Source organism: Amborella trichopoda, chromosome 13 (genome assembly GCF_054954075.1).
Source record: "Amborella trichopoda isolate Santa Cruz 75 chromosome 13, AtrichopodaSantaCruz75HAP2 v2.0, whole genome shotgun sequence".
NCBI classification, from domain to species: domain Eukaryota; kingdom Viridiplantae; phylum Streptophyta; class Magnoliopsida; order Amborellales; family Amborellaceae; genus Amborella; species Amborella trichopoda.
The window spans coordinates 42,760,093-42,787,095 of record NC_142348.1 but is presented as its reverse complement, the minus strand read 5'-3'; the positions used below and the strand labels follow the sequence as shown (position 1 = coordinate 42,787,095).

General features: G+C 35.4%; 2 protein-coding genes across 2 annotated transcripts; both read right to left on the bottom strand.

The window, feature by feature from the left end:
• Nucleotides 1-538: 538 nt before the first annotated feature.
• On the bottom strand, nt 539-12,962 carry LOC18442490 (cytochrome c oxidase-like protein). Its single transcript, XM_011628076.3, has 4 exons — nt 12,773-12,962; nt 11,979-12,085; nt 8,350-8,392; nt 539-889 (listed from the first exon to the last, which is right to left on the bottom strand). Exons 1-4 carry the CDS (start codon nt 12,882-12,884, stop codon nt 846-848), a joined length of 306 nt encoding a protein of 101 aa, XP_011626378.1. The 5' UTR covers nt 12,885-12,962; the 3' UTR covers nt 539-845.
• A 10,611-nt stretch (nt 12,963-23,573) lies between these two features.
• LOC18442489 (formin-like protein (DUF1005)) lies at nt 23,574-26,337 on the bottom strand. The gene is made up of 2 exons (XM_006852705.4): nt 25,634-26,337; nt 23,574-24,574 (listed from the first exon to the last, which is right to left on the bottom strand). Exons 1-2 carry the CDS (start codon nt 26,245-26,247, stop codon nt 23,824-23,826), a joined length of 1,365 nt encoding a protein of 454 aa, XP_006852767.1. The 5' UTR covers nt 26,248-26,337; the 3' UTR covers nt 23,574-23,823.
• Between the last annotated feature and the right edge of the window lie 666 nt (nt 26,338-27,003).

Below are 27,003 nucleotides of genomic sequence, written 5' to 3'. Positions count from 1 at the left end.
TAATAAATTTGAGGTTTAATATGTTAAACAAATTTCTTGAAGTAGGGTTTTCTAAATGTACCATTAGGGTGGTAAATTACTCTAGAATACAACAGCACCAGCGATGAACTTAAAATTTACTACTCTAAAACTCGATTCCACACACGAAGTTTCTTTGAATCCATGTAGAAATAAGCCCCCCCCTCATAAAAATTTATTTTTGACATAGATTTTTTTTACCAAAATTTTAATGACATAGAGATCATAAATGTGAAATAATCATTTTATAACAAAAAATATTTAGAAAATATTTTCGGCCAGACGTGACTCACTCCAAGCCATTCACTTTCACATCTAAAGAGTTTACTTTTTGTATATGGAGATGACAATCATTCACATTCACTAGATGTCAAATTAAATGGCTTGAAGCGAATCCGATAATCCTATAATTTTTTTTTTTTTTTAACTTTGTGTCTATTCAATAACACTCTTACACCACCCATTTTGAAACTTAAACAAGAATGATTGTAACCTCCATATACAAAACATAAATAATCTCTTTCTAAAAAAACCCTTAGATAGCAATTGTCAACCAGCAAAATGTGAGAGGTGTCAAATCAAAGAGCGAGACCTATTGACGTCAAGCAAAGCATGGCGAGTGTCAAATCAAATATTAACATCCCATCACACCAAGAAACGTATAAGAATGAAAATGAAAATTCCTTCAAAGAGTAGCAGCATTCTCCTTATTGTGGAAACAGAAAACAGAGCAACTCCAAGAAATAAGAAAAGGGCAAAAACATGAGACAATAATCTGCCTGAACAGCTGATGAAATGGCGCATCCTACTTCCATTAGCAAAGGATGTTAATGCTTGCTGCGCTTTTTCCCCTCAAAGAGACCATCTGGGCCTGCAATTTACAAAAGCAAGAAGAAGCCAACTATTTGTTATCAAGAAAACCAAGCATATAATTAATCGAACATGGAAGACGTATATGCTGACAAGAAAAAAATAAAGAAAAAAAGGGTAACATGTAACAAGCGAATCAGATAAGAACCAAAGAACGAGCTCCTTCTTCCTGTCAGATCATAAACTCAGGCAGTAGGGAAACAGTAAACAGGGCAAGTGGTTATAAAAGAAAGAAATTTATGAAAATATACCCATGGGAGATGAACTATTGAACATTTTACCCATTTGCAACTATCCCACCTCATGTTCATGTACCTTTCTATGTATTTTGAAATTAAATCAAAAGATATTGGATACATTTCCCCTAAAAGAAATAAAAAGAAGAATGAGGTTTCTATAAGGTCTAGGCTTTATAAAAACAAAACAAAGCCTCACCTCAAATCCTCATCCGGAAAGTACTTTCGGCAACGGAAATCTCTATGATGGCTCTAAAATTAATTTCCTAACACCAACAATAAAATTTGAAACTCAAGAAATAGTATAGATCTTGCGGATCTGTAACAAAGAGAAATTAAGAGCAAGCATACAATCAACAGATTACTTGTCCGACTGGTCCATTAGAAACACTTTGATACCAGGTTACTAGTTGTAGAAGGACTTAAGTTCTCTATTTCTGTAGTTCTGGTCCATATCTTTTCATGAATCCTGAACATCTTACTGACGGTATGGCCTATTATAGAGAAGAATGGGAGAACAAGATTCATGTTGCCGACTCCAAATAATTAAGATAAAGCTCTAACGATGATAATGATTTTTGTAGTTCGAAAGTCATGCAAAATAATCCTTGCATATCTTGTTTTGTTTTGGAAGATAAATGTACAGCAAATCAGTTCCCTTAGAATAAATTCACATTTCTCACATGGAGCTTTTTGGATTTCTATCATTGCATAAGAATGAAGGTCACGTGTCAAACTTTAGTTTGCAATATAATGCGACTTGTTCAGACGTGCTTCCAACACATCAAGAAGGATGAGGGGTTATAATGTGACTAGTTTGTCCAAGATAAATTACCAGAGAAATTTAATGGTTGATGAATAATACAAATTACATTTCTAAAGAATCTAGCCAAATGTAATTAACAAAAGATCATCAATTATTGTTTTCAACAAATGATTCAACTCAGTATGACAAATTTCTGATTGTTGCTTGAACCATAGGAGAAAAATGAAAATGAAGATCACTGAATTGAGATGGGTTGAATATAAAGGACGAGCGATAAAACTCAAATCAAACAGAAAAAGATGCCATTGAAATAAAACAGGCGGCCAACAAGTGCCCCACTCATTTCTAAAGGATCCACAGAGAGATAAAAGAAATGGACACTGTAACACCCGGTTGTTTGTGCAAACACAAACACACACCAGCATCATTACCATAGAAAATAATAACTTCGAAAGACAAACTTTTCTTTAAGTGGGGGGGGGTTCAAGACTTTAAGATCATAGCAACCATACAATAAGCTGGACCACTTTTAGAGCAAATTCCACAATGGATCCGGATGAAGTGATCTCTTGCCACCGACTTAGCTCTATTTTATACTATGGCTATATGACTGAGACCATTTAACAAAAGGCGTTTGTACAGAGCCGAGGCTCTGAACAATCAAAGTAAAGCTCACCTTCAAATAGTGTTGAGAAATGTGGTTTCAATACTGTGATAGCCTTAAAATATATTTTCATCTTTAATTATAAAATTTAAAGCTTCAAAAATGGTGTAGATTGAGCACATTTATAAAACTTGAAAATCTTGAAAATTGACAGTCCAAAAATGAGTTACAAGATGCTAAATTTTCAAAACTTGAAATTCATTTTTTCTCATGTCCATGCATCTTGATGTCGAGATGATCAATTTGGAGATATTTGAGTATCAAAATAACCTCTTCTAGTGAAATTTTTGAGGTGGGCTCCAATTTGATTGTTTCGAGCCTCGGCTCTACATAAGCGTTTTCCTCTAAAGTACATGCATATGTTAATTCCTTAAGGAAAACTTGTTTTTCTATTTATCAGAACAATAACTTACTAATAGTAATTAAGCTTGCATAATTGATTCCATCATATTCAAGCTACATTTTTTTGGGTGATGCAGCATGCAGGCTTTACTAACCTCTCACTAGGGGATAGCAAAAATATTCATAAGGGAAAATTATACAAATACCCATAAAATATGAATTACTTATTATTCTACCCATTTGCAACCATTCCAAGTCATGATCATTGACTTTTACATGGGTATTTTGAAATTGAATCAGAAGATATGGGTATGGTGCTAAATTGTTTCTCTCTCATGGGTAGATAAAATTTCCCTCTTCAAAATAATAGCAACTACAACCCAATAGTTTAGAAGTCATAGTTCTGCCTACTTATCAAAAGTTTCCCATCTCCTTAAACTGCAACTGATGTGAGTTGGACCGACAATTCTAATCTAGATCTAGACCGACACATTGCTCCATATTCTAGGAATCGGGATGACATCTGCTTCAGACATATTTAAAAGTGGGTAAATTCATCCTAGTAAGATATTTCTGCATCTAATGCACAATATAAAAAGGCTCCCCAACTAAGGGTGGCAACCGATCAGTTCAGTCGGGTCTGGGTCGGCCCCAACCAAGACTGGACCCGACCCAACTAGGTTTCACCCAGATGCAGACCCGGACCCAACCTGGCCTTGAGTCGGGTCCAAGTGACTTGGACCCAGACCCGATCCATACCTGGGTCTAGAAATTAAAAAAGATAATTTTTTTTTTTTTAAGTATGTATTATTCAGTATAGTTATTTTATGCATTTTATATATTTTGTACCAGGTATGGTCATGTTGGGTCGACCCATACCCGACCCGACCCGATGGGTCCATGCCAATCCTAACCCGAACCCAACCAGGTTCGGGTCCAAATCATTTGGACCCAAATTGACCCGACCTGATTGCCAACCCTATCCCCAATTCGCAAAGGAAGAAATGCAACACTAGAAGGCATTACCTGAAAAATCTCCCATCAATTTGGCCATTTAGTGGAACCAGTGCAACACTGGAAGGCATTACCTTAAAAATCTCCCATCAATTTGGCCATTTAGTGGAACCAGTGCTCAAAAAAAGCGGGCGGCGCCTAGGCGGCCAAGGTGGTCTAGGCCACCCAGCACGAGACCTAGGTTCAAAAGGGGGCAAAGGGTGTCCAGTAATCTTATTTTAGGTCTGGATTTTGTATTAAAAATGTATAATCATGATTTTTTTATAATCCAAACAAAAAAAACACCAAAAACACCCCACTCGATGGGTATTTTTGCACCTAGGCGGGTGTAGTCTCCTGGACACCCGCCTATGCAGGGTACTAGGCGGGCACCCAAGGACATCCCTCCTAGTTGGTCCCCCCATGTCTAGGCAATGTGCCCAGGCCCCCCTTACCCGCCTAGGCGCTGGGCGGACCTCTTCTTGAATCAAGGAGTGGAACCATAAAAAAATTTCCAAGCACCAAGAAATAGTTGCACAATGATAACATAAATTCATTGCTATTAGGACTAAACGAGTCAATAGAACCATAAAACAGTCCATTTAGTTTGATCAGTTGGGCCAACTAAAAAACGGTAAATAATAAATTTTTGAAAACATAAAAGTCTTTCGTTTTCTTTTCAAAAAATATATAATAGTTCCTAACTTTTTCAAACTTTCAAAGTGCATGCACACAGCCACAACACTCAAAAACAAGGCCAGTGAAACTTCTTTGGGCTTTACAGGACAAGGTTCAAGAGTTCGAACCCTTGACCTCCCTCGGCCAAACAGATCTGTCTACCACTAAGCTGCAGCGTAAGGGACTAACACACTAACTGAGGCATAAGGGACTGACACTCACACAAACAATCATCACATTCTAAAAATGAGTACACACTGATATATATGTCTATCTAACTGTGCATATTATCAAAAAAAGGTATCTATCTATGCTTCTAAAAATGATTATATGTTTGTTACTAGTTAGTGAGTATACAAAAATAGAATAAGTTCCTAGATAGTCCACCTCTTCAAACTCGAGGAGTTCAAAATTCATGCAAAGTTAAAATACTTCTTCATGTTAAGATGATGCACAGGGTGCTTCCAATGTTGAGAAGGGATAGTTTTAAGGAATTAACTATTGGGTATTCTGGACGTTGGGTTCAGGCTCTTGACTTGGCAGGGCATTGGCAATTATATAATCCCATACATTCTACTTAATAATGAGAAACAGTCTCTCATACCTCCATGGACCGGAGTGTCAGAAATGATACAGACAAGGGTGCGGACTCAGTCTCATAAATGACAGAGAAAACAAGGATGCGAACCTGGGCGTCGGAAATGAAATACACAAGGTTGCATACCTGAGTGTGGGAAATGACAGAGACTAGGATGTAGGAACTTAGAGAGATGTGACGGATAAGGGGATATAGCATTTTTTTGTAATTTGGAAACACAACATGCTTATGAATTTTAGAAAATTAATCATTCAGAAAATTCAAGACAAAGGGACTCAGTATATGCTATTTCAGCCTTAAAGTTGAGTTATAAACAACCGAATTTATAGTGGCACCATTTTCATAATCTCAACTAACATTGACTCCATCAACAATGGCATTCACAGGGGAGACATAAAAGCATGCATCAACTTATACATACTGACTTTGCTGGTGATCTGACTCTCAGATAGAGGTAGTACACAGACATTAACAAGGAAACGTATGGGATCAATGTCATGTCCTTTCAGGACAAAGTGTCCTCCTCATATAGCACATAGACATGAACTAGAAAAAGGAAAAGCAGGAGACTGCATGAATGATAGGAAGCCAAAGATAGAAACACTTGGTTTCATCTCATCCCCCAAAGCAAAATTTGAAGTGACATTGATGCAAATAAAAAAGTGATTTTTCTAATTTTTTATTTTTATATTTTTCTAGGACCTAGAAAATGTGTTATTTAGACGTTTAGCCTTTTTTAGGGTTATTCTTGTCTCTTTTAATTGTAAAGATTTAAGGGGTAGAATTGGAAGTCTAGTTTCTTTAAAAAAGATGATATGAATTATGGTTGGTTTGTTAGGATATGTTAGACATGTTTTTAAGAGATAAGGGAGAGATAGAGTTTAGTTGTTTATTTTTATTTATTATTGCTTATAAGTTGTACTTAAAGGGAAGAGGTCCCTTCTTTGTAAGGAGATTATAGGTGATTGAGTAAAGAGTTTCATCTTGTGAAAAGATTTTGGACGGGACTCCCTTGCAGACCCAGAGAGGGTATAATCTCTCAAAAGTAAAGAATTTGATCTTGTGAAAAGATTTTGGGGGGGACTCCCTTGTAGACCCATAGAGGGTATAATCTCTCAAAATCCTTTTTATTTTCATGTTATTATTTTTCCCTGCATCAGTTGGTATCAGAGCCTTAAAATCACTAATGATCACAAACAATTGTTGATCTAGCTATGAAGTGCGTAGATCAAATATTTGAGCGATTAGATCAAAGATTTGAGAGACTCAAAGAAAACTTGATAAAAAGTATCGACAAAGTAATACAACAAAGTCCATAAGATCTATTTAGTAGATTGCAACAGGAGGAACAAGGATATCAAGAGAGGTAGATTATGATACAAAAGGCGATGTCAATAACCCAAAGATGCAAAAAAAATTGAAAATCAATTATGAAGAAGAAGATATGTGTGATGCAGTATTTGAAATCCAACCCAATGAGTCTGAAGGAGAAATTAAGATTAAGCTTGAGAATTGAGATCAAGTGTTCTACTTCAAGTTGCATACACAGTATTTGACGAATTGGTCGCTTGACGACAAAGTACCGAGAAGAATGCCGGGATTGCACCAACTTTTGAAAAGGTTTCTAAAATATTTAAGTTCAAAAAGCTCGAGGTCAAGCTTCTCTCAACCCCGAGACAATGATGCAAATAAAAAATTTATTTTTGTTATTTTTTATTTTTATATTTTTTTATGATTTAAAAAATATATTATTTAGATTTTTAACTTTCTGTAGGATTATTTTAGTCTTTTTTAATTGTAAAGATTTAAGGGGTAGAATCGAAAGTTTAGTTTTAAAAAAAAAGATGGATATGGATAGGGATTAGTATGGTTGTTTTGGTTAGGATATGTTAGACTTGTTTTTAAAAGGTAAGGGAGTGATAGAGTTTAATTTGTTCTTTTTATTCAATTTTTACTTATTATTCCTTATAAGTTTGTATTTAAAGGGAAGATGTCCCTTCTTTGTAAGGAAATTATTGGTGATTGAGTAAAGAGTTTGAGTTTGTGAAATGATCTTGAGGTGAACTCCATTGCATCAGACATGCAATTGAAGAAATGAAAAATAAGGAAGTCCATAATCTATGCATGAAAGAAAAATAAAATAAAAGCATATGGTTGGCATCATTATCATCACTAATAACAAAATAAGTTGTTGTTGATCAGCAAGTTGATGACATGCTTCCAAGTCGGACTTAACCAAGGTAATAAAACAAAGAAATTCTCATTTAATTGCCAAAACTCCCTACATAACAACGAGGTTAGGGTTTGATTTTTCATTTAGGATACTAGGCATAGTATGGGAATTTAAGAATAAGCCACAACAAAGCAGTGGTTTTTGTTTTCTTTTCTCATGGTAAATACACTGCAAGGCAGTGTCATGTGACCAGCTTGCCTCGTAATACATACACTTTCACAAGATGCTGCTTTTTGAAATGAACAGTACCAATACATGAAAGAAATGTTTCCCAATTCTTGACTACAAAAGAACCAGCAATCCTTCTGAAACTATGAACAGTTCAATTAGAACAGAAGCAGGTCAACACAGAAAAGCGAAGTTCGGATCAGAATCCAAGATTCAAGGACTCGAAGGTTCTCATGCTCCCATGTTTTCTTTGAAGCATAATGCTTTTAACCTATTGAGTTCCCTGCAAACTAAAACCTATATCACAGAACCTACATATGCAAACCTAGTTTTTTTCTGGCCTTATATTAACTTAATAGAAAATGGACCTGCATCAGAATGAGCACAAGAGATTGCTAATATACCCTTTGTGAACAACTACTAGATAATCACAACCACTAATTAGGTCTTGTTCACTAGCAGATATTGTTCAAACAGCATAGATGACTGCAGAACCAATTAGCACAAATGAACGAATAACTAGCATAGCCAAAATAAAGAAGAAGAAGAAATAAATAATCCATTGATAAATATTATTAAATTGAAATAAATTTGAATATAAACACATAAACCATTAACAAAAAAATCAGAAACATAACCAGATCATGTGAACATACCCCAAGGAAATTCCTTGTTAAGAACATGAAAAATAAAATAAAATAAATAAATAATCCATTGACAAATATTATTAAATTGAAATAAATTAGAATATAAACACATAAACCATAGATCATGTGAACATACCCCAAGGAAACTCCTTGTTACGAATATGCAGGTAGGGGTATGGCTGCATGGAAAGACAAGGAAATAAGGATCAGATAAAGCATTTCGAAACAGTGCAATAATTTTATCCATTTGTCTTCCTAAATGAGAAAATGGCATGCAAGATTTCTAATAAAATAAAACAAGACCCTATAGAAAAGAAGATATGAAAGAAAGACTTGTCAAAAAATGTCAATATGAAGTATGCAGGACATCCACTCAGATATCAGCATTCAGCAAAGCTCATTCGTTGGCTTTGCCGGATTAATAGAACCAATCAGGTTACTACTGACATAAATGACATATTGCTGATGATCAATATCTTATAGAGGAAACACATTGTGTAGGATTCAAAAAAGTCCAGCTCTTTGTTTAGGATTCAAAAGTGTCCAGCCGGTCCTAATAACAACAACAGATTGCTAATATGCTTCCAGCAAGTTATATTGAGATGAAAAAAGACTGACAGAAAGGTTAAGAACTAATGCAAGTTTTGGAAACAAGGGGATGTCATTGAGCCATTGACAGCATGCTATGGGTCTCCCAAATATGTCGTCAAACGTGTTGAATATGTTATAATATGATAACATAAACTGGTTGCCCCATTTCCATGGAATGCAAAAGCATTTAAACATTTCCTGTTATGTGAAATGCAACACAAGTCTAGGTTCTAACTATAACCAGAAACCCCAATAAATGGTATCTCTCCTTTTTCATAATAAGTAAAAATTATTACATTGAAAGTTCAGAAGATCTCCAAGAAACTTAAGAACATAAAGAACATAGAGTTTAAGTGCGTCACAAACAGGACCCATTGAATATAGAACCTTTTAAAATAAGAGAAGGAGAATAAACGAGGCTTCATTAGTGAAAGAGAATTCATCAGTAAACTGGATTAAAGATGAGGAGCAGTGCTCTAAGTCTATGATGTAAATTGGTAATTGAATTTTACAGCCCTAATGGGCTGCACGGTATGCATATTAGGGACTGGATTAAAGACAATAATGTGGAGATCAAGCTCATTCAAGAGACAGAAATGGGGACTTCTTTCTAAAATTACAAACATGGAAACTTTTCAAAGCACATCCACATGCACAGAGGCCAAAACACCTACATGAGCCCTACATAATTCAGATCTTCACCTATCCATAAGAGGTACTCTACAAATGCACCCATGTGGCAGTTAGGAGCTGACGACATTTCCTGCTTTTCAAATGGCACTTCGGTATGTGAAAGGCAACACAAGTCTAGGTTCTAACTATAAGCAGAAAGCCCAATAAATGGTATCTCTTCTTTTTTAAGTAAAAAGCTCTTACATTCAAAGTTCAGAAAATCTCCAACAAACTAAAGAACATAGAGTTTTAAGTGTGCCACAAACAGGACGCACTGAATACAAAACCTTTCAAAACAATAGAAGGAGAATGAAGGAGGCTTCATTAGTGAAAGAGGATTCATCAGTAATCTGGATTAGAGATGAGGGGGGGAGGGGGCTCTAAGTCTATGATGTAAATTCCTAGTTGAAATTTTACAGCCCTAATGGGCTGCAAAGTATGCGTTTTAGGGACTGGATCGAAGACAATATTGTGGATATCAATCTCACTCAAGAGACAAAAATGGGGACTTGTTTCTAAAATTACAAACATCGAAACTTTTCAAAGCACATCCAGAGCCGCTATGATATAAAAGTGATATCATGCGAACTCTTCGTCGATGAGGTTTGAGCACATTCAACATGCACAGAGGCCAAACCACCTACATGGGCACTACATGATTGAGATCTTACATTTTAGCAACTCTCACTTATCCATAAGACGTACTCTACAAATGCACCCATGTGGCAGTTAGGAGCTGAAGACATCTGATGGAAGATGATTACATTGTCGCAAAAACTCTTTCCTTTGGCTGTAGACAAAGCATTTTTCAACTATTGGCAAATAAAAATCAAGATCAGAAATGCAGATCATGTTAACAAAGAGAGAACCCGATGGACACAGTTTCGCAAACACGTTTAAGTTAAGCTAGTTCAGAATTTTGTGCTTGCAAGCCACCTATGGTGATCCTCTTTTCTCTATGATCGCTTTCCATTTTATATAACAGCGTTTGACTATTCAGGCGAGTCTAGTCAGACTCAGTCACCTTACTCAGGTTCAGCACTCAACCCACCAAACTCAAGGGGTGTGTACAACTAGATATATTTATTTATAATTTGTTTAATAGATGACTAAATGAATTATAAATCTATTTATATTTAGATTAAACAAATTATTAATAAATATATCCAGTTTTCTTCATACATTTATGGTTTTATGTTTTTAATGGTTTTTCTATTTGTTAATTTTTCTTATTTTCCTGTAAAGATTATCTTTAACCAGCTTTTTACTTTTTTTATTTGTTGAAAACCTTTTTGCCCATCATTCATATGCCTTTTCTGTTGTATATTAATTTTGTTTTTTCCAAAAAAAATTCTATTTTTTTTTAGTTTTTAGGTCATTAAACTGCTTGGCATGGACTTAAGTTACCATTGGGTAGACCAATGTACCGAAAAGTAGTTTGAAATGACTTATTGACTCATGAATAATAATTTAAATTTCAAATAATCACCCATCACTTCCCCTTTCAAAACAATTGGTAATGACAAAGTGAATTTACCAAGAAATACTGCCCACCTTTAGATTTATAAATCAGAGATACTCCATTTATGATATGTGCATTGCATCAGAATCAACAGTCCATAGAGTAAATTTCCACAAGCTATTTTGTCCATAAACCATAAAAATGACTAGTTCTTAGACCATAAGTTAAGACTTAAGATTAATAACTAAGGACTGTATCACAACGTAACACAAAATAAATATATCATTGTTGATCATCATCATCTAAGCCTTATCCCAACTGTTTGGGGTCAACCCCACTCTATCAAGAGCCATATCCTCAGTCTGACCATAGGTCAACATGTCCCCCCTCACTACTAAAGAAACATATAATTGTTATGAATAGTAAAAAGTTGGACAAGAAGAACAAGAATATTACTTCCAAGACATTCCAATATGCTAAATATTGCAAAAGAATCCAATCAACAGTCCATGCAATTTAAAAAAAAATAGGAAATCCGCAACTATATATCAAACCCCACTTCCTCAAGATTGTGTAACTCCAATTTCTAGATCAAAGCCTTTTCTTTGTAACTTAACAAATATCATACAATTGACCACAAAAACATAAACAATAAATATTGTATTATAGTTTAAACTTAAGAAAGAAAAGTCCTCTCAGAACACCAAACAGTATTAAAACAACAGAAACCCAAAAACTAAGCTGGACTATCATAAAAATGCAAAGTTGGTCAGGGTGGCAGGTGCCACAACCTGATGTCTAGAACTCCATTCTCACCAGGTCCAAAGTTTAACATTCCAACAAGAAAAAAAAATATCATATAACGAATGCTGCAAATAATGTACATGCGTCCACGTTAATTATATAGATACATGAAACATGCCAAAAACACTTACAAGAAAAGCAAAAGGAAAACAAACCCATCTCTTATTCTATGGAAATACATTTCAATAAGGCTCTTATCCAAATAAAGGATATGAGAAACTGAAAAAGATACTCACAGGAGGGTCAGGATAGTGAGGATGACCCTTGGATAGATTGTATACAGCGAGCACGGTGCAGGTGACGATGCCAAGATATGTTATCTTTTCCCATTTCTCAGCTTCATCTGAGACACAAAAAAATGACAATATTCAACAATATATCAGGAACCGCAGCTTTGGAATTGCAAAAGATTCAAATAATGGCAATAAATAATACATTATCAGTATCAATAAAGAAAGAGAGATATCGAAATTGATTAATCATGGTCCATTTTTGGAAAAGAACACTAAACACAATATATCCAGGATTATAATAATTTTATTGAACTTTTTTATTTTTTGTTTAAAAAAAATTCAGGATTATAGATTAAGAACTTTCCAGCATTCATTTTGTTTGCACAACAAATTCGGTTTAATCCACATAATCAAATATGGTTTTTTTTCCTCGATATAGAGAGTATCACAGAATTGGGGGTAGTAAACCGATCACATAAAAAATAACAGGGAAAATAATGAACTGAATGAATAAAAAACAAGGGATAAAAAAACATCATAGCTTACCAAGACTGGAAAAACAGTCTCATAAAAATATGAATTAAATACCTAAAATAAGAATCAAATGAGAAAATACACAACCAATCGAGAAATCATAAACAATATTCAAATAACAAAGGAGATTATGCACAGGAATCATCCAGAGAAAAGGCAGATTCTCATTATAATATCAGAAAATAACATGAATATTACACACAAGAGATTAGAGAACAAAAATCAGAGAGAGAGAGTCCAGGGTTTGTTGAGAATTAGATTACGGGTATCATCATGATGGGCTGACGAAGCGAAGCTCCTCTTTTGAGGAACCTGCGCCTGTCCGCTTCTTCGAAGTGCAGCTCGAAAGCCAGATCTCCACAAAGCCTGAGCCATCCCTCCCTGTCTCTTTCCCTCGCTCTCTAAACGGTTTCCCCCAAATTATTTTCGGATACAAATCTTACCTGCGCACTTTTACTCTCTCTCTCTAAAAAGTACATAGAAAGCGACTACAATCCGATGAGCGTAATCTATTGAGGTTATCACCATCAAACGACGAAATGGACGGATCTGAAGAGAGAAAGAGGGATGCATATTCATGTATCAGCTCTAGTCGTCCGTAGATTGGGCAATTATGATCCAATGGATTATGAGTACACCATCGTTCACCATCTTCATCATCATAATCTTTTTCCGATTGATTCCGGCGATACCTTTAATTAGGTCATAAGTTTCTAAATCTTTTCGTACTACTTTTAACCATCTTTTTGTGGCTCCACCCCTTGCATTTTACAATCTTTTCACTTGAATTAACTCGCGCAATCCTAACAAATTTTATATTGGGTCGAATCCACGCATGGTCGACCTATTTAAGTCTATTGTCTCTCATTTTTATCATCTATTGGTGCCACATTTAAATTTTCCTGAATGAATTCACTTAGGATTCTATCTCTTCTTGTCTTGTTACTCATTCTTCTCAACATCTTTATTTTCGCTACACTTATTTTATAAGTATATTGTTTTTTGTCCGCCCAACATTTTGCCCTATAAAGCAAAGTTGATCTTACAGTTGTCCTGTATAATTCTTCATTGATATGTGGTGATCACATAAAATTTCAGTTGCACATTACCACTTCGCCTATCCAATTCTAATTCTATGTGCAACATCTTCTTTAATCTCTCTATTTTTCTAGATTATCGATCCAAAGTATTAAAAATACAGTATTTTTTGTACTTTTTGACCGTAAAGCTTAACTACTTCCTCATCTCTACTGAAAAACAGGATGTATATTCATGTATCAACTCGTATCATTGGTGGATTGGGCAGTGATGACCCAATGGATTATGAGCACACCATGGTTCACCGAGTTATATAGAAGATTTTCATCTATATATTAACGGGGAAAAATGTATCTTGCTCCTAAGGAATACATATCCTCTCGTGGGATGATCCACCATCCTTTTTTTTTGCATGGTGGAGATTTGATAGGACACCATAATGCCCTAATGTGGTCTGTATTGTCATTGTGTGGTCTGATAACCACCATCCATTGAATATTGGAATTTAAATTTCCCAATTACCAAGTTTCAATTAGTATTACCTCAACACTACATAAAGGGCTTAAGTATCGCATGTCGACACTTCGGCATATGTTGGCACATAACTGCATGTATCGGATGACGCCAATGATTATAAATAAGGTGTTGACACCTTTTATAAAAGGAAATAATTTATATAAGGTTGCAATTATAAACTATAGAATTAAGGAACAGCCAAAAATCTATTGAAAAAGACTGTTTTGATGTTGAAAAACACTCTATTTGACCATCTCGATATGAGATGTATAGATATGAAAAATAAAGATTTCAAGTCTAAGAAATAAGACACCTTGCAATATATTATTTGTATCATCCATTTTCAAGATTTTCATATGTTTTTAGATCTACTTGATTTGAACTATTTTTTTTATTTTAAATTTTATAATTAGATATAAAAATAGATTATCAAGCAATCTTCATAATGTTTTATGTCAAAATTACATCTTATGATAAAATTTGGAGGTGCACCTTAATTTGATTGTTTAAAGTTGCAAACTACACCCTTTATAAAAAAAAGTTCTTCTATTTTTATACTTATATCAAAGCAGCCAAGCAGTAGCATAACCACATGCAATAAAGGGGTTTTGAGTTTGAGTACCCAAAATCTCATTATCTTAATTAGAAATGCTTTGAAAAAGCTAAACATTATACAAAAATTACGAACATCAAAATTTTTGTTAAATATTTACGAAGGTTTTTTTAACATATTTATGAAAGATTTTTAATGGATTTTGCTCAAACAAAAGTAATTATTAAAACTAAATAAATTATTGGTAATTATAAGTTAGTGGCATGTTTCATGAAAGTCATAAAGGATCATATTATCTTTTATATAAAAAATATATAAAAATATTTATGATTGTGACATTTTAAAATTATGCTCATAAAATAAAAATTATTCTAATCCTATTCTTTAAAAAGATCTAACCTGTTTAGTCAAATTTATATCACTTTAAATTAAATAAATACCGAAATGTTTATTAAATCTCAATTTTATTTCTGTAGGGGCTCCTTTCAAGGAAATTATAAATTAATGAAATATTTTATTAACATGATAAAAGATTTTATCATTTTATAGGAATATATATAGTCTTTTAATAAAAATAGTATAGGTAATTTGGGAAACAAAATGACATTTATGAGGCTTACTTGTAGTTACGTTATCCCTAATATTTTTTTCTAATATTATCAAATAATTTCTATTAAAAAAAAACAAGTTACAAGAAACAGACAAATTCACTGGAAGGATGTAATCACCAATGAAGATTAGTGTACTTCTTTTGCAAGACAATCAGCCTCAGCATTAGGTTCCCTATAGCAATGGTGGATTTCCGCAAGTATAATTTTGAGAATGTCCCATAGCTCATGAAAAATTATAGTCAACATCCATGGTATATTGGCTTCGCCTTTACTCCAAACTATAATGTTTGATGAATCTCCATCTATAATCTTCTCTCCCTCGAGTTTAATGTCTTCTAAAGACCTCTAGCTTTAGCTTCATTAATTGTAGTGACACTGCAATGGCCAGAATATGAACAAATAACATGCCCCATATGGACTCTTATTAATCCACCAAAACCCAGTGCATTTAGGTTTTCAAAAGAGCTTCTATCAAAATTAAGTTTGTGTACATTAGCGGGTGGTGGTGTTCAAATAGCTCCCATTCGACTTGATCTAGAAGAATATAAACTAGCCACTACCTTAAGATTAGCAATAATCTGGCTCAGTTTGGATGAATTCATCATCTTTATGCGTAGAAAACAAATCCGCTACAAAATATTAAATTTTAGCATCGTAGTATTAGCGCTCAAGCTTTCAAATATACTTTTATTTATTTCTTTCCATATATCCCAAAGAAAAATCAACCAAATTGATTTCTACAATATTGCACCCATCTTTGAGATACCTGAGTAAACCATTGGTGAAAAAGCTTACTTATATTTTCAAGAGTATGTATCGAAATGTTTAGCCACGCCGACCAGCCCAATCCCAAAAACTCATCACAAAAGGACGATCAAGAAAAAAAAGGTAGCTTTGCAAAAAAATTACAGCTTAGGAAAAGCTTGCCTTAAAGTGTAGTCTCATAGGATGATATTGTGCATTTACTTCCTCATATGGATCACATACGTAGTTTGTAATTTTTGTTGGAGGTCGATAGCCACGTTAAGGAGGTTATGTTATCAAAATTGTGCAGCTTTATAATGCTTCTAAATAGTCTATTACCCTAGGAGCACGCACTCGCGGGAGTATGGGAGTATATAAAAACTGAAATTTTATGTAAGTTTGACACCTTAACTCAAAAATCGATTGGATTGCAAAACTATCCAATGGGCGTGGTTTTGCATAAGGTTGCAACCTCAAACGATCCAATTAAAGCGTCAATTAATCTACAGAACGCTCAATAGTAAATATATATATTTTTTGGGTGCGTAGAGGTGTTTTCAGAAAATATTAGGGCACTAAAAATGCATTTATTTTTAGGGCTTCAAAGCTGTTTTTTTTTTTGGATTTATAATTGTTTGAAGCCAAGATTAGTGTTATATATATATATATATATATATATATATATATATATATATATATATATATATATATATATATATATATATATATATATATATATATATATATATATATATATATATATATATGGGAGTGGATTCTGTCCGCCCATGGGCTGACTGCTATAGTATCAGCCAATGTCCTATATTCAATATGAGCTGATCTAATGGTTACAATCGTATTTTGTATTTGAACTTTTATTTTTTTTACAAATCCGAATCACTTGAAATTTTAGGCATGTATTTCTTCTCATCAAGGCATATCTAATAAAAATATAAAACTAATAATTATAAAATATAAATTGACCAAAACTTTATGGGGTTATTTTGATCAATTTATATTTTACGAAATATTTTTTATATATTTTTATTAAGTGCGTCTTATTAAGATGTACATGCTCTTCAAATTTTAGATCATTCCGATTAGTAAAAAAAATAAAAAATATAAACACTACCGGACAACTGTGACCGTGCGATGAAGTTTGGATGATGATGATGGTAGGCAAAATCACTGTTTATTTTCGCCTATAGGCGTTGGAAACGTTTTATAGTATCTTTCATATATATGGAAAACTCTTCACAAAGCCTATAGGTGAAAATGAATAATGATTTCGCTACCCTCATCACCATCCAAACTTCATCATACGGTCACAGTTGTCCAATAGTGTATCATTTTTCATTTTTTTTCTACGAATCCAAATTACTTAAAATTTGAAGCGTATGTACATCTTATATATATATATATATATATATATATATATATATATATATATATATATATATATATATATATACGAAATGCTATAGCTTTTCACCACCGCCACGGACTCGCTATGTCTATGGCAGTTTATTGAACAGACCCACGCCGTCTGTTGTGGTTCCACTTGAATTTTTTGACTGCTAGGTCCGTGGCGGTTGAAAAACCCATAACGCTCGATTTTTTCGGACGGTGATGAGCCTATAGGCAAAAACGCTATTCATTTTCACCCATAGGTTTTGCGTAGATGCTTCTATATATATATATATATAAGCAGTATGCGATAACTGTGACCGTGCAATAAAGTTTGAATGGTGATGAGGGTAGGAGAAATCACTATTTATTTTTTCCTATAGGCGTTGGGAAGAGTATATATATATATATATATATATATATATATATATATATATATATATATATATATATATATATATATATATGGACAATGATTTCATGCAACCATTGTATAGTAACATGATACAACAACCTTAAAAAACCATCTTATGCCCACCTTAAAAAACCATCTTATAACCATTTGTTTGATCCAAATTTTGAAATATACACTCTTTTCATTCTAATGAACAATTACAAAAAAAGAAAAAAAATTGAAAACACAACTTAGAAAGTATTTTTTAACCCAATTAACATAAGCCGTCAATTTTGGTGAGATGTTTAGATCTAGGCCTTAGAAGAATTTTTTTCATTTCTATTTTTTTTAGATGGCTTTATTATCATTAGATGAACAATGTTAAAAAAGAAAAAAATGATTTTGAGTTTATAAAGGCTAAGATCTTGAAATTCACAAAATGAATAGTCTAGATTCGTTTTTGGAGGGAACTCGTTTTGACTATATCTAGGGTTCAAATTGAACTTGTTTTCTGGGGGGATTGATTATTTAGATGAAGAGCGAGTGTGTGCAAAATTTGGGATCATACAAATACCACAAACATGGTTTTCTAGAAGTGTCCTTATATTATATTATGAAACAACCGTTGCATTTGATCATCACTATATATATATATATATATATATATATATATATATATATATATATATATATATATATATATATATATATATATATATATATATATATATATATATGGGAAAAGTTTATATAAGGTTGCAACCTTAAAATGTAGAATCTCAGAAATAGTGCATCTTGCAACGCATTATCTAGACCGTCCATTTTCAAGATTTTTATATATTTATAGATCTACTTAATTTTAACTATTTTTGGAATTTAAAATTTTCTAATTAGGTAGGAAAATAGATTTTAAGATAATACTAATAATTTTTTACAACAAAATTTATAAAATTTTAAGGTGCGCCTTAATTGGAATGTTTAAGGTTGCAACCTTATAGAAACCACACACTCTCTCTCTCTCTCTCTCTCTCTCTATATATATATATATATATAATATTATCTGATGTTTTTTTAGGTCCCCTTAAATTCCACCCTATAAACCCTTATTTCTATTTTTATTTTACTTTATTTATTTTGGACTTTTTTTATCTTCGAATCAAACTAATCCATACCCGATTCAACCACCTATCCAACAAGGATTGACCAATCCAAGTATTAAAACACTAGCCAACATTATTAATTTGAGGGTTTTGTAGCACCAAAACATTATTTTCCAACTGCATTTGGAGGTGCGGCCCCATAGTAGACCTTATACAAACATATGTTTGCAAACTTGGCTAGTCCAACTCGGAATTGGCCTCTCAAACCGGAATCGAGCACTACCCGATCCGGTTTTGGTTGTCCGACTGGATATTTGAAAAATAATAAAAAAGAAAAATCCAGGGGCTGCCCGGTTAGACTGGTTGAACCAACCAATTTACCCATTACTAAAACTCGGCCCTTAGCCAATTTCCGAAGCCGATTCGAATTTTCAAAATACAAACATCATTATCCCAAACCTTATTCCAATTAATTGGGGTCGTCAGCGCCGTATACAAACACGTTCTTTTGTTATTTCTATAGTGCGTAGTAGACCCTTATCTTGGTGTAGTTGATATTAATAGTTATCCTAATGCAATATCCACCACGTTTATTGATGTAAGGCATAAATTATAACAATATTTCAACAAGAGTGTCCTTCAAAATATAGTGAAATTGAATATAGATCACACAAACTCAATAAATGGTTTTGTTTTATTTAAACAGCCATTATTGTCATGAAAAGGCCTAAGCTCCTATTCACTTGAACATAATAAATATCACCGTCAAATCAGGTATGAAATAAACAGAAAGTCAATTGTATTATTAAAAAAAGGGTGTGGTTTCCATAAGGTTGCAACCTTAAACAATCAAATTAAAGCGTACATTCAAATTTTATCATAACATATAATTTGATGTAAAATATTTTTAGGATTATCTCAAAATCTATTATTATATCTTATTATAAAATTTTAAACTCCATAAATAGTTAAAATCAAGTAGATCTATAAACATACGAAAATATTGAAAATGGACGATCTAGATAATATATTGTAAGATGCACCATTTCTGAGACTCAAAATTCATTTATTTTTCATAGTCATAAATCTTGATGTCAAGATAATCAGTCAGAGGGTTTTTCAACATTAAAACAACCTTTTCCGATAGATTTTTGAGGTTCATCTGTAGTTCTACATTTTAAGGTTGCAACCGTCCATAAACTTTTTCTTAAAAAAATGTTTTGTGAGTCAGCGGACTCACTAGCCCGCACAATAACCAACATCCATCTTTAACATAAACATCCACGATTCCTATCCGATGGATAGGAAAATATTCTAATCAAAGTATTTTAAAATTTTATTTTATTTTTAAAATTCATGATCATCATAATGTAGGTCATGGATCACTACAAATTTGTCCAAGACGGATACAAATAATGGATGTTCAAAAGAGCCCGCATGACAATGATGAAAAGTGGGGGGACTCATAAAAACCAGGTCCTTACTTGATAATTTAGTTCTTGATCAAGGTAGTAACTTCTCTCATGGTTTGTTGAAAGGGCTGGGACCCTAAGTCCGTGCCCTTAAGGTTTGAGGAATATAGGGTTTTGGTAGACCTCACATTCTTGTTGAAGTCAGTCCTAATGGTGCCTTCATCTGAATCCGAAAAACTACAGTCGCATCCAGTGTTTCAAAACCCACCGATTTTGGATTGGGAATTGCGGACTAGGAATCGGCCGGGACCAAATCAATTTCAGGAACATATTGGTACCAGCCCGATCAGCTGTAGTAGCCCAGTATTTGGCCCACATTTTGTAGCCTAAATCTTAGCAATTAGGTGTGAGAAACGGTTGTTCTTGGTACACTCCCATATTTACAAAACATAGACTTTGCTAACTCCATTGGCAAAAAAGAAAAGAAAAAGGGAAAACCTTTATCTAATGTGTCAATCCTATACTATTAAATCAAGACACACCTCAAAAACCATCGGAAAAAGTTGTTCCGATGCTAGAAGACCCTCAAATTAATCATCTCAACATTAACCTTAAGATGTATGTATATGAAAAAATAAATTCAAGTTATGTAAGTAGTACATGTTGTAGCACCTCATCAAGACTATCTATTTCCAAAAAAAAAATTAAGTATTTTCAATTTACACCATTTTTAGTTAAATTTTCATAATTAAGAGTAACAATAAATTTTTATGCCGCTTTTCACATAATTTCGAAGCGCAGCTTACTTCAATAGTACAAGGTTGGCACCTTATACAGACCTCACCCAAAAAAAGAGCCAAAATGCCTGTGACCCTCCAAATAAAAACCTATTTTATCCCATTATTTGAATAAGACCCTTGGTTGGGTTGTCATAGAGGGTTGTAATCATGGTCTTGGATCTCTCTGTGCACCCACATGGTTATGCTGGCAGTACAAGACATTTTATAGCTGAAAAGTGAAGTAAGTATAAAGATCATAGCCACTGGGCCTCCCTTTCCACATGAGATTCAAAATTTCCAAAATTTTCCTCTAAAGTAAAGACTTTTAACTGCACTTTTAGTGGTAAAAAAGCACTGTTCCTTGACCCTCCAATGACAAATGGAATGGAACAACACCTCGTTGATCCCAAGAGTTGGACAGAAAGAAAAGGGTAAAGGGTAAAGGGTCACGGGCCTACCCTAAAACACGTAGATGTAGCCGATGAGATAGATGATTGCACCTCCATGTGAACACCTTTAACTCTGGAAGGCACAAAAAAAAACCACCTTTTTTTTTCTATATATAAATTAAGATCAAATTCTATTTCAAAAATAAATTATTAAAGGACCCGCATTGCTACATGTGAGCCGGTGGACTCACATAAACAGTATTCTACATTTTGCCTCTTCCTGTCTTTCTCATCCTTGGAACATGATGCATCAAATCAAATAGAACTAATATGGTACGTGCATGTCTCCTCTCTCTCTCTCTTCCGTACGGCCTTAAAAAGGTAGGACCTAGGCCACAGCCCCATTGTCAAGCTAGGGCTAGTGCTGACCTTGTTCAGCCCAACCCAAGCTTAAGAGGGCTAGAACCAAGCCTGGATTAGCCCTGTAGCAACAACGGCCGGGCCAAGACCAAAGTTGGCTCAGCCTGCGCCCAGCCCTTGCCACCCTTACTCTTTCATGCATATCTTCTATTTATAAGAACCACAAGCAGGCCTTCCCAGAGAACATGCTCCCATAAGTCAAAACTCAATGGCCAAAAGATATTGGGTATGGTTTCCATAAGGTTGAAACCTTAAACAAGCCAATTAAGGTGCACCTTCAAATTTTATCATAATATATAATTTTGATATAAAATGTTTTTAGTATTATCTTAAAATTTATTTTTATATCTAATTATACAGTTTTAAATTTCAAAAAAGGTTAAAATCAAATAGATCTATAACCCTATGAAAATCTTGAAAATAAACGATGTAGATAATATGTTGTAAGATGCACTATTTTTAGACTCAAAATCTTTTTATTTTTCATAGTCATACATCTCGATGTCGAGATGATCAATCACAGAGTCTTTCAACAATAAAACAATATTTTTCTATGGATTTTTGAGGTTCTACATTTTACGGTTGAAACCTTATATAAACTTTTTCCAAAGATATTATATTTTTTCATTTTTTTAAGATTCATCTCTGAAAAGGTTCATTAGCCCTCTTATTTTATGGGGGACAAAATACCTTCGAAAGTGGGCACACATTTACGTTGTGATGAATTATCAATCCATAAAGATAATATTTTTCTACAAATAAAAGACACAGCGGCCACCACTACTGTCCATGTTTTCTAAGCAACCCGCCTTTCTCAAATTATTTAATAAATATTCATTAATGTGCATTTAGCCGCAAGCATGACCTATGTTGGAGATAAGCAGTACACTGGATGCAATTTCACAATGTAGACATCTTGCAGGCCGTTTTGCCCGAGAAAACCCAAGGCATGAGATAACAAAATCAAGTGCTTTACGAAGATTTTGAATAGCTGTCCCGAATTCGAAGATTTTGAATAGCTGTCCCAAATTCAAAGGACCTGCATAGAGACATCAAACTCTCAAAGCACTTCTTGCACTTTTTGAGGTGTAGGCCGCTCTGCGGGCCCCTCTTCCTCTAGTAAGGCTGCTGCAAATGTGGCTTGACCACGCTGCAAGCTTGGATCTTCAAAATTTTCAATCTCGTATTCTTAACAGTTAAATTTGGGGTCAGTTCAAATACAGATTCCTAAATTCCCCTTTGGCCCATTTCAAGGATTTAGAAATCAGAAATGAACTGTTGTTCTCAAATATGGATTGCTAAAACCTGATTTCTGACTAACTGAAGAGTAACTTCCCATATACACATTTGTGTAAAATGATACAGCACAAGGGATGCCATAAACTACATGGATATCCTTGACTTTCAATTTTCGGTACCTTTGATTTAATTTCGGGCATTGTAAAGCTTTTGTTTCCTCTTCTTTGATTATCATTTGGAAGTAATGTTTCTTCTCTCCTTGACCTTTAATTTTGCTGATGGTTTCTTATCTGTTGTTTTAACATAGGTTGGGATTTCCTCCCCTCACTTTCATCACATTTAGCTAATTAAAGTAAACAAGCTAAATAATCTCACACCACTCCCTGAAATTAGCACTGAGGCAAAGGCATCAGAAGTGCGGAATAACCAGAGAAACTAAAACCTGCAAAAAGAAGGAAAGAATGGCAGAAATTGAATGATACAAAAGAAAAAAGAGTATAATGCCCTTTCCACTGTACACTTTCAAGTCTCCAGCCCCAAAGCTGCCGCCATTAACTTAACACCACCACCTCCCTCCGCTCATTCGATCGAACGCCTTTCCCCTCAGAAGCCCCAAAACATACAGGCGCAAAAACACAGCAATCCAAACCAAATCCAACAAAAAAACAAAAAAGGTAGAGAGAAGAGGAAACCCCTCTCAGATCCTCATTTATCATGGTGATGCGTCTATCTGTTGACAAAGCTCTTTCCTGAGCTTCTGTGAAAACAACCTGCAGGCGTCCATGCTCAAGTCAATCGCCGCTGCAAGTGCGACATATGCAGCTGCGTCCTCCATGCATGCCACGTGTTGCACGCCTATATGCACAAAAGGCTTACTGCACCGCCCCTCCCCCTCAACACTCGATGACATGACAAATCCCCTCAACCCGTGCTGCACTACTGGCCACAATGCGTGGCCAAAGTCCGCACTGCTCCTGGGACTGCTACACACCGGTGAAACCGTCCCGGGCGTCACCCTCCCATTCGATTGTGCCATCCCAGTAGAGGCAATGCCAATGTCAATTGTGAATTTCCCACCCTTTGATGCGCTTAATGAGGACTCGGCAAGGAGAATTGACGAGTTCATGGAGGCAGTGGAGGAAGACTCCGAGAGAAGGTGGAAGCGGTAGCCAAGGGCATCATGGGCCCCACGCTCCCGCCAGGCCTCAAGGCGAGCCCACGGCTTCCAGGTGCCATCTCCAGGGCGAAGGATGAGCCATGCCCCAGGGTTGGTGCGACTAACACGGTCAGAACCAGGGGAAGGGACAAACGGTGTAACCATGGAGGCAGCAGCCACCGGGGAGCCAGAGAGATCATGGATCGTGATGGCCCAGCCCTTCCGCTCGCGGACAGGGCGTTCACAATCGCTCCCACCCCGAGAGCCAAGCCAGCTGCGGGATGTGCACGTCTCGGATTGCACGTTCCTGTGGATAGGATGATCACAACCCCTCATAAGTCTAAGATATCAAGATTGCTTCTAATGAGAGAAATGACTGGTTTAGGAAGGGCAGAGAGGAGATATGGCCAGTTTTCTCTGTTTGATTAGAACCACACACAACATACTCGTGAAAAAGAAAATCTCCCTTTACCCACAAGAACCCACCCACATTTTCTCTTCCCTTTCCATTTGAAAGCTTAGAGAACTAAGTTAGTCACGATTTTTGCAGAGAACTTTATCTGATGCACGCACTCTTCAAACTAGGATGTACAACATTCAAAGTGACAGATGTACAACATTCAAAGTGAGAGAGATACCATGTGTGAGTGTCTCATTCACATTAACTAAGCATTGCGCATATAAACACAAAATTCAATAATCTGAAAATGGCCCTAAAATGTGGTCGCTATAATGGAAATGAACCTAAAGGTGATTCTTTTAGGAAAAAGTTTATATATTGGTGAGGCCCTAAACAATCAAATTAAGGCGCACCACAAAAAATTGACCAGATGATATTTTGATGCTAAAAAAATTCTCAAATCCATTATCTCGACCTCAAGATCAAGATGTATGGGCATCAAAAAAAAAAAAAGATCTCTAGTCCTAAAAATAATGACTCTTGTAATACATTTTCTTGCCCATTAATTTTTAAAGCTCTAAATTTTATAACTAGAGATAATAAATTATTTTCAGGCCATCACAATGATTTCTAGTTTTGAAACATCATCTTTTGACACCATTTAAATTTAAAGCTGCGATTTAAGACTAGGTAACACCCTTTTATCACTTCCCAAAAAACGCGAGTGCCATTTATCCAAAAGACCCATACAATCTCCCCAATTTACCCTCTAAAATCAACAAAAACCAGAAAAAGGAGCATCCCCCAAAACGCCAACAAGGAGTAGCAAAAAAAAAAACCACCACATTCCATCGAAATCCACATAATTTGGCCCAAAACGGTCAAATTTGACCGGATAACCAACAAATAGTGCCGGAGAACCACCAAATAGAACATAAAATCGACAACAAAGGCCAGAATACTAACCTCGATCTCATATTCCTTTCACCAACAGGCCTGCAACCAAACTTGCAGGTGAAAACTGGTTGCCTTATGTTGCCCTGTAGTTGAAACACCTGAGGACTGCACTCTGGTTCTCCATCAAACTGGAACACGAACCTCGGATCAGGTTCAGCTCTCACGCTCAAATGTAACTGAGCTGAACCTTTCCCTTTACCAACACCCATCCACCCATTTTGAAATACACAACCCTTACTCTCTGCACCTTCAAGGTTCAATGAAACCCTAACTTTCCCCAAAAGCCTACCAGAGCTAACACCACAGGTGCTTCCTCTTCTTCCGGTGTAAATCGATACACTAAGGCAGGCTTTAGGGCCACCAAGAATGGATTTTCCTGCAAGTTTTTGGAGGTCTGCTTTGTCTAAGTGGAAGCTTGCGGCCATGGCTTGGCTCTCCGAGAATGGAGAATCTGAAGAGACAAGAGGGACCATGGCTGTTTGCATTGGGAAGTTTCTCATCTTGATCTCGCAAAAACATGGTGAAGTCGTAGGGTGAACGCCGGAGCGTGATGGTTTCGACGCTACAGGGATCTTTAGGGCAAGATTCCCCACTAGGATTCTAACAAAGGGGCAAGGATCCATGGATATCCAACTTTGTCGCCACCGGAAAACCAGTGACTCAGAGAAAGAAGTTGAGTAGACCACCGGAAAAGTTGCAACTCCTCGGAAAAGCTAAGCTTGTTACCGCAAAAGCTATGATTTCGCTTGAAAAGCTGCAACTACGGCGGAAAGAATAGGCTGTTTCCAGAAAACGTACACCGGAAACCTCGCCGGAAAAAGGTTAATGTTCCCGGGAAAGTTGCGACTTTGAGGGAAAATGCGGCACTTTTCCCTGATACACCTCCAATCTCACCGAAAACACTTCAATTTTCACAGGAAAACACCCGCTATATTTCACCTGGAAAACCTGTGAAGCTATGCGGAAATCACTTCAACTAGCAGGAAAACCCAGCGATTCCGGCAGGAAAATGAGCAAAACAAGACGGAAAACACTGAAACTCTGCCCTCAATTATCCTAACCAGAAAAACCTACAATTCTCACCCAGCAACACTACAATTTCCTCCACAGAACACCACAATTGCCACCGTAAACTACCAGGCGTCGCCGTTAAACGGTCAAAGGGAGCCTCTGCAAGAAGTCCAAGCCCGCTCTGCACCCAGATATAAAAACCCTAACCCTAAGGGGCCGTGGAAGCTACAGGCTGGAACAGCAGAAGAAATGGGAAGCGGAATCCCTAGGGATGCGTGAGAAAGGGGAGCTTTGTGAGCTGTGACGCACGTACTCTCTCTCTAAAAAACCTCTCTTCCCCACCACCTATCTGTAAATTTCTGGCTCCA

Bases quoted from the DNA above. Each gene is read 5' to 3' on its own strand.
- LOC18442490 (XM_011628076.3), bottom strand. From the start codon at position 12,884: ATGGCTCAGGCTTTGTGGAGATCTGGCTTTCGAGCTGCACTTCGAAGA. The intron at 12,086-12,772 runs GTAATCTAATTC...TTTGTGTCTCAG, and splicing joins AGCCCATCATGATGATACCC to ATGAAGCTGAGAAATGGGAA. The intron at 8,393-11,978 runs GTGAGTATCTTT...CTTTCCATGCAG, and splicing joins CTCACTATCCTGACCCTCCT to CCATACCCCTACCTGCATAT.
- LOC18442489 (XM_006852705.4), bottom strand. From the start codon at position 26,247: ATGGATCCTTGCCCCTTTGTTAGAATCCTAGTGGGGAATCTTGCCCTA. The intron at 24,575-25,633 runs GTTAGTATTCTG...TCCTATCCACAG, and splicing joins GAAAGGAATATGAGATCGAG to GAACGTGCAATCCGAGACGT.